Here is a 9069-nt window from a genome sequence, read left to right on the forward strand (position 1 = left end):
AACTAAGCCCGTGAGCCACAACTACTGAGCCTGCGCTCTGGAGCCCGCGAGCCACAACTACTGAAGCCCGCAAGCCACAACTACTGAGCCTGCGCTCTAGAGCCCGCGAGCCACAACTCCTGAAGCCCGTGCACCTAGAGCCCGTGCTCTGCAGCAAGAGAAGCCGCTGCAATGAGAAGGACGTGCATTGCAAGGAAGAGTAGCTCCCTCTCGCCACGACTAGAGAAAGCCCAAGCACAGCAACCAAGACCCAGTGCAGCCAAAAATAAACAAATAAATAAATAAATATTTTTTTAAAATAAAAAAAAATGTATATGTGTATAACTGAGTCACTTTGCTGTATAGCAGAGGTTGGCACATTATAAATCAACTACTTCAATTAAAAATAATAATGTAATATTAATAAACTACATTACCCAGCAAAAAAAAAAAAAAGAAAGAAAGAAAAGAAAGCATGTCCTATTGCCCTGTAAACTACAGTGGGTATTTATGCAAAGAAGTTGGAATTGTTGGGTTATAGCCTTCAACTTCACCAGATAATATCACATTATCTTCCCAAGGGCTCATACCAATTTATACTCCTGCAGCAATGTCACAGACTTCCACTTTTCCATGTCCTTGCTATCCCTTGACATTGTCTGACTTTTTAGTTTTTGCCTTTCTTTTCAGTGTAAAAAAATAAATTGTGGATTTAATTTGCATGTTCACGTACTAACGAGGTTGAGCCATCACATCTTTTGTTTTGTTTTTTTGCGGTACGCGGGCCTCTCACTGTTGTGGCCTCTCCCATTGCGGGGCACAGGCTCCGGACGTGCAGGCTCAGCGGCCATGGCTCACGGGCCCAGCCGCTCCGCGGCATGTGGGATCCTCCCGGACCGGGGCACGAACCCGTGTCCCCTGCATCGGCAGGCGGACTCCCAACCACTGCGCCACCAGGGAAGCTCTCAAGCATCACATCTTTTTACGTGTTTATTAGGCATCATGTTTTCTTTTCTGCGATATGTCTTCATTTCTTTTGTCTGTCTTTTTTCTTCTTTATTTCTACGTACTCTTAATATATTCTGGATATCCTTTGTAGGTTCATATGTAGCGTACCTGTTTTCCTGGGATTCGTCTATTTTGTTCCTCCATCACATCTGGGGTGCTCGTTCTTCTGCTTGGGCCAGGGTAGCTCACCATCACGTCTACCCCCCACCAACAGGAAGGGGAGGGCATGGAGCCTTCTATTTAAAGTTATGACCTGCAGGTTGTACATGTCACTTTTGTTCACAGCCCACGCCCAAAGCTTAGTTGTCTGCACACCAGGCTGCCAGGCAGGCCAGGAAATGAAGCCTGTATTCCACACAGCTGTTTACCCAACTAAACCTTGGCAGACAGTGGAGGGGGAGACCACTGATGGATTGAAAGACTCAGAAGGGTTAAACCCCAAGGAGAGGCTATAGAAAATATATTTGCCTTTAAACTAATTGTCTCCCAGTACCTTTTCCTGATGATAAATGTTAATTTCTTTCATATTTTATTAAAACCTCACTTAAAGGACTCTAATAATATTATGATCTAGCAAACACGCTTCTGTTTTTATTTCAGAAGTACATTTAGGATGGTCAAAGAAACTCAAGAAGGGAGAGTAGGAAATGAAATGACTCTGGGAACACTGAAATGAAGTTTATGATACATTCATATAGTTAATTTCCAGAAAAAAATGTCATGTTCATTATTTTTTGCAAAAGTTGTGGAGGACAGAATCTCAGTCACTTAGTACTGAGATAGGCCCCTAACATTTCTGTGGCATTCACATCTATCTTCAGCTAAAGGGTACCCGTGAGATGATGTGGTTTTAAACTGGCAGGTGTGGGAGTTTTGTGAGTTTATGATACTGTGGTGTTGGTCTCACTCTCTTTTTCTTTCACACATCAGCTAACAGCCCATGCCCTCTGATTTCTCCAGGTATGGCGTAAGCCCCGAGAACATCATCCTGTATGGTCAGAGCATCGGGACTGTCCCCACGGTAGACCTGGCCTCCAGGTACGAATGTGCAGCCGTAATTCTCCATTCGCCTCTGATGTCTGGATTGCGCGTGGCTTTTCCCGATACCAGGAAAACGTACTGCTTTGATGCTTTCCCCAGGTAAGCTCACTCCTGTCCAACAAGTGTTAAGGCATCCAGTGACCCAGCTTCACATCAGATGCCACCGTTAATTGTGGGCTACTAATAAATGTCTCCTGAATGCAGCTGGACGTGTGCAGCCCCTGTGCGGGGCTCCTCAGGGAACGTGGAGGTGGATATGACATGTACACCAGCCAGAAACTTGGTCCTCTGGGCTGGACTCATTTGTAAAACAATCTACCAGATGATGTATAAGGACCTTGCTGGTACCGATATCCAGGATTAACTGGTTTAGCTTGATGTGCAGGATAAAAAAAAAAGTGCCCACATGTCTGAAAGGAACGTCTAGTTCAGTGTTCGTTCATTCGCTCAGACGGACATGTATTGTTGAATCATGAGAGTGAGATGCAAAATCTGTGATGAGGCCATTAGCAGTGGTCTAGACACTCAGAGAAAAACCGCAAGCATCCCCGATTTTGAAATTTCTGTTACTTCTGCAGTCAGGCCAGTAGGTAAGAGAAAAAGTGAAGTGAGCTATTTGCAAGCTGGTAATGGGCTGCAGGGACCGTGTAAGTGGATGGTCCTTCCCTCCCCTCCCCACCACCCCAGCCCAGTGCGACCACTCATTCCTCCTGCCGCCCACTTGTGCCTGAAGACCCCCTCCCCTGCAGAGGGGCCGGCACCCTCCGCTGGAAGCGCGTGCGTGAGAGCCCACGGCCGGGCCGCCTCCTGCCGGCGCCCCAGGGGCAGCGGAGCTCCTGCCACCCCGGTCCCTGCTGTTTTCTAGTCCCCTAATAGAAGGAAGAAAAACGGGCAGCTGTATATACACGCGAAAGCAGCGAGCACGCTGCTTTCTTGAATAACTCTCTTTGAAAACTTCTGCTTGTTTTTGAAAATCTAAGCTGAGGAAAGCATTTACTAAAAACTATTTGCCCATGGTACGTTGCTAAACGGGCCGAGATCCTGACAACGGGACTCACATGGCCACGTTGTAGAAAAAACCTCAACAGAAGAATGCACAGATTTTGGATTTTGATTGACCCATTCATTGCCGTCATTCTCTTATTGCTGGGAGAGAAAAAGAACATCATTTGGTTACATAAACGTCTGTTCCACGGACTGGCTTGTTTCACAAGAAGAAACTTTCTCTTAACACCTTGGGTGAACTTCATTTCTGTGCACCCTGTACCAGGTTCAGTGAAGTTCAGCTTCATGGGAAAGTTGAACCAACTGCAAATTTCCAGTGGCGTGGCTGAGAATGCTAAGTAGGGCCCATGTGCGACTCAAATGTGGCCTTATTTGTGCTGAATGGGTATTGAGAGACCCGTTTGTTGAAAGGGAGATATTTAGCATGTTTGTGGGAAGCTATGCTAGGAGTTACCCTGGCAACAAAATGAATAGGTTTTCCCCCTGACTCTTAAATTAGCATATACCTTAAAATACAGCCACGCCAACTAATTATAGCTTATTCATTAATAGGAAACCAGCAACTAGTCTTTACTGGGTTTGTCTGATCTGCCAGTCCATGGCTAAACATTTCACGCTTTGTATCTCGCAAGACTCATTTTACAGTTAGGAGACTGAGGCTTAGAAAGTTAAGCGATTTAAGCAGCTTAATTAAGGTTGGTGAGTGGAAACAGCCAGAAAAGGCCATTCATCCTATTCAGTACCATAAAGTATTAATATGATAGATTTCAAACCATTAAACAGTCACATGGGCTTTCATCATTAATTGAATTTGGGGAATGTTTTCTTACAGTGTCCATTGCTACCAAATGCACACTTGTCTCTGTGTCCCTCTCTCTCTCTCTTTTTAAAAAAATTTATTAATTTTATTTATTTATTTTTGGCTGCATTGGGTCTTTGTTGCTGCGTGGGCTTTCTCTAGTTGCGGCGAGTGGGGGCTGTTCTTCATTATGGTGCACGGGCTTCTCATTGTAGTGGCTTCTTTTGTTGTGGAGCACGGGCTCTAGGCGCGCAGGCTTCAGTAGTTGTGGCTCATGGGCTTAGTTTCTCTGCCGCATTTGGGATCTTCCCGTACCAGGGCTCGAACCCATGTCCCCTGCGTTGGCAGGCGGATTCTTAACCACTGCGCCACCAGGGAAGTCCCTGCCCCTGTCTTTAAAGGAATTCCCGGACCAGGGCTCGAACCCATGTCCCCTGCGTTGGCAGGCAGATTCTTAACCACTGCGCCACCAGGGAAGTCCCTGCCCCTGTCTTTAAAGGAAGGCACTTTCGCATTTCTTTTTTAGTATTAAAAAAATAGAGATAAGGAGTCCTGATTATTATTTGGTTGGTGGTTTATTTTCTTTTACCTCCTTTACATTTAGAATCAGATGGTGGCATTTAACCTCAGGTACATCCATCGTCCAGGTTGCATAGAGTCTCCTAACTCATGCAGCATGGAGCTGTCAGTAAATAGATTTTTAAATTGAATATAACTGGACTCTTGCATTCTTAGAAGTCACTTTAAAATTTAAATATAAGAGGAAAGTAGATTTCTAAACAAGATTCCTAATCTGCAAAATTGACCCCTTCCACAGTGGCCCTGATCTTGGCAAATGACATGGCTGATGAGATTTTGCAGTCTTCCCGGATGTCTTGAGGTGGCTGGCAACTTCCTGAGTTGTTAATAAGGCTCTGTGACAGCTGTTTGTAGATCTTTGGAATGTATAATGCATGTCAGAGCTCTGTACTATCACCACAGCCTCATGTCTGTCCTTTAATGATCTCTCCGAGCTTCAGTTACCTCCTTCGTTTAACAGAGATGGTCCTTCCTCTTTCACTGTGGCTAATTGGAGATACAATGAGGTTTTGTATGTAAAGTGCAAAGCACCTGGCTGTGGTCAACGCTGAGTAAATGTTAGCTATGACTTTTAACAAAATGATCCCTACGGGTAGTACCAATTTGATCCCTTTGTAACTTTGGCTAGGATGAGATACAGAAAGTCAACAGCAAGGGGGTCTCTGGCAGGAGGCCAGACTGGACAGAGGGTCACCTGTCTCCATGTGTTTGCAGGTGAAATGACAGTTACCTCTGTCAGAGAAGTTGCCTACACACGCAGCCCAACAAGGTTTACAGTCTTCTTAATTCCTCTTTGGGAAACGCTTTCAGAGTCTGCAGCACGTTCTATTGGAGATGCTCAAATATTCATCCTTTGTCGGTAGCTTTGATTTTTGTAAACAGTCAGAAGTCATTCAGAATTCAATCTAGGTGTTGTACATTAAGTTTTCAAGCTAAATAGTATGGTTTTTATTTAAAAATGAGGTATTTGTTTTTATGAAATGAGGTTTCTGAGGATCTTGTTAATCGGTGCTGAAGGTGGCTTACACGGAAAGAGTCCTGAACACTTGAGTGGCTGTGGATTCAGTGCTCAGATTTCAAAAGAGACATTCATTCTGGTATATTAAGGTCTAGCTTGTTTATTTAAAAAAAAAATCCTCTCTCCAAAATATGAATATATCAGAAATATTAGTTACTGGATTGCTAGTCTGACGACATTTAGGAGTTCTGTTTTTAATAAAATACTTGAACAGAAACACAATGGCTAAATGCAGTGTGGTATTCTCCATTGGATCTTGGAACAGAAAAAGGACTTCAGTGGGAAAACTCATGAAATCCAAATAAAGTCCGGAGTTTGGTGATGTACCAATGCTGGTTTTCGGCTTTGACGAATGTACTATTGGTAATGCGTGGTGTTGGCCTTATGGGAAAGGGGTTGTGGCGGATAGGAGCTCTGTGTTATCTTTGTACCTTTCCTGTAAATCCAGAATTATTGTAAAATGCAAAATTAATTTTTAAAAAAGTTAATTACTAGAAAAGTGAGGGGGGGAAACCCTTGCGTGCTTACCTTCCTTGCCTGTGAACGCCGACCCGGTTCCATTAAGTGTGATGTCTGTCATCTGTGAGCATAACTAAAGGAGTCCTTTTTCTCCCCCTCCCCCTTTCCTGTCTTGCAGCATTGACAAGATATCTAAAGTTACCTCTCCCGTGTTGGTCATTCATGGTACAGAGGACGAGGTCATCGATTTCTCCCATGGCCTGGCCATGTACGAGCGCTGTCCTCGGGCCGTGGAGCCCCTCTGGGTCGAAGGGGCTGGCCATAATGACATAGAGCTTTATGCACAATACCTAGAAAGGCTAAAACAGTTCATATCTCATGAACTTCCTAATTCCTGAAGAAGATGACTTGATTTTACCTCATCTACTGTGAACACAAGAATCCTCGGTTTTGCACATGCTTTAACTGGATAGCTGTCATGGCGGGATAACCACGAGGAAGTGCCCAGCTTTTCAGGCGTCCTACTCAAAGAGCTGAGGGCATCTTGGTCTTTCATATCCAGAGGTTCTACTAACTCACACATCATGTTAAGCTGAACAGTTGTGATTCCCAGCTTCATCGCCTTGCAGAATGGGAATGAGAGCTGAGTGGGGGGACCATTTTCTCTTGCTATAAAAGATGCTCACACCCCTTTCTCTTCCTTACCCACCACGTAGGATTCATTTATGCAGGGCTCAGCCTCTCTCCACCCGTGTTCTCAGTATGTGACCTGCAGCTCTCTTTCAGCCACTAGATTCATGGGTCCAATCCATTTGTGAAGCTGTGATAGTGTAACTGGAAACCATCGTGATGAAAATTCCTTTGTTAATTTTTGTTAACACTCCTATCTTTCCCCCAAACAAATCAATTAAAGGGTAATTTACTGGAACTATCATGAACGGCTTCATCAACTGGAACCATATAAATATAACTGGAATATTCTTAAAAGGAAACTGGGGTTTTTTTTAAGTGTAAATTTATTACTAGTCCACAGAGTTTTAATATTTTGATCGTCTGGTTGGTCTAACAAAGAACCTAGGCGACTTTCCTTCTGTAAAGTCCTCCTTGTAGGCTTTTTTAAAGTACTGTACATATTTGCAATTACATTGTGCATAGATTCTTAATGGATAGTTTTCTTTTGTCAGGCTACAACAATGAACTGCAGATTCCTTGTTTGTAATGTAAATGAATACATTTTGTTAATACGTTTTTATTCCTATGTTTTGCTATTAAAAAATTTTATAACATTTCCAAGACAAAAAGTTACAAGTTTATGCTTTGAAAAATTTATGTAATTAAAATTTCACTAAACTAATCTTTTTAGTTTAGGAGTTATTTGGGTTTTGACACTGGAGTTGCGCCAGTAAGCATCAGAAGTGTAAGATGCTTAAAATTGCTACACTACTTGTGTTGGTTGGGGGTTTGGGTTTGAGGGTTCTTTGGTTTTATTAAAAAAAATTTTTTTTTTCCACATTTAAAAGCCTTAAATGTACTGTAAGCCTCAGATTGTTGTACAGCTGGATTGCGGTTGATTGCCAGTTTGTGTACTGTTGCTTGGATGCGACACAGCGGTTGGTCATGGAATAAAGGATGCATGGATCAGAATGTGTGGGCTCATGTGGTTTTTTTCCTTCATCTCTCCATCAAAGAAAACATTCTGTCTAGATTTAAGAAGAAACCCTTGGAGCTTACAAACGTCACTACCTTTCTCAAAGTGTATATATATTTTTTAACTTTTTATTTTATATTGGAGTATAGTTGATTAACAATGTTGTGATAGTTTCAGGTGTACAGCAAAGTGATTCAGTTACACATATACATGTATCTGTTCTTTTTCAAATTCTTTTCCCATTTAGGTTGTTAACATAATACTGAGCAGAATTCCCTGTGCTGTACAGTAGGTCTCAAGGTGTGTGTTTTTGTTCCGTAAAAGACGATAGATTACTTTTGAAGAAGCCAAGATATAAAGCCTGCAGCAGTAAAGTACAGATGGAATCCAAATAGAGAGGGCAATGGATTCTGGCTATGAAACAAGAATGGTGAAGGCAATCTCACTGTGACCTGGCTAGGAGGGAGAACAGGCCTGTTTCTTTGGAAAACCCGAGCTGAGTCTTTTCAGTCCTTTGATCACTAACTAGAAAAAGAGCAACTGAGGGATGCTTGTTTTCAACTCTCAGAACACCCCTTCTGGGCACACAGGAAGAGAAATGGTGGTGGAGGGAAGGTGTAAGGGCGTGGGCTATGCTCCCGTGTGTGTCCCAGCACATTGCAGGCTACTTCCTGGTCTTAGATCAGTACCTGTAATGGGAGATGTTGGAAGGATGGGGCCCTGCTCACCTAGGGGAGTCATCAGTGAAGCTACAGAGGTGGTACTGTCCTAGAGGTCCAGGAGACCTAGAAGGGAAAGAAGCATATCCAACAGCCCGCCTTTGGGGTGTGAGCAGCTAACCTAGGTTTCCAGAGACCTGATTTCTGATCCCGTTTGTCTGCTGCTTGCATCTTCTGTAACCAGTTCCCCCTTTTTTCCCTCCTGAACTATTTAGTAAACTTACTTTTGTCCGCCAAATTTCAGCAGTTAATGGGAAACGATAAGATTGACAATTACAGAAGCTAAGGTGGCAAAGCCCTTTCAGTTCATAGTTTTTATAACTTGATGTAGGTGGTTTATATCTATTGGAAGCAGCTCATGTTTTCTGACTCCTGACTCTTTCCCCAAAACCGGGGAGGGGGTTTTGTCTACTCTTTCGCAGAGTTTGACATGGGGACAGCCTTTCTCTGAGGATGGCGTGTGTGATGACAGTGGGAATCCCAAGAGAGACCCCATTCATGACAGTTTCAGATTACAAAACATACTTAGTACTGAACCTGAAAGATCTGGCCACTTCTGTTTTCTGCTGTAAGATGGACTTGGGGTGAGGACCAGCTCTCCTTGTGGGAAAAAAAAAAAGCAAAAACAAACTAGCACTACTAAATAAAATGGAAAAATCTTAGACGCATGAACTGGTAAGAAAATAAAGACTATGTAGGCCAAATACTAGGTAAAGATGAGGAGCTTTGTAGCCAGTTTTCTCTTGGAAGGAATTTCCTGGACTAGGTTAACCTGAGCATTGGTTTTCCAGTCTGGTGGAGCTCAGGGGACAGT

General features: G+C 43.2%; 1 protein-coding gene across 1 annotated transcript in view; it reads left to right on the top strand.

Annotated features, from left to right (window-relative positions):
• The window catches only part of ABHD17C (abhydrolase domain containing 17C, depalmitoylase), a 72469-nt gene extending 64947 nt beyond the window's left edge, over window positions 1–7522 (top strand). The window contains exon 3 of the mRNA XM_024129696.3: window positions 6067–7522. Coding sequence (XP_023985464.2) covers window positions 6067–6286 — 220 coding nt within the window. The 3' untranslated portion in view covers window positions 6287–7522. The remainder of the gene's footprint in view (window positions 1–6066) is intronic.
• The last annotated feature ends 1547 nt before the right edge of the window (window positions 7523–9069 follow it).

This window comes from Physeter macrocephalus, chromosome 11 (genome assembly GCF_002837175.3).
Source record: "Physeter macrocephalus isolate SW-GA chromosome 11, ASM283717v5, whole genome shotgun sequence".
NCBI classification, from domain to species: domain Eukaryota; kingdom Metazoa; phylum Chordata; class Mammalia; order Artiodactyla; family Physeteridae; genus Physeter; species Physeter macrocephalus.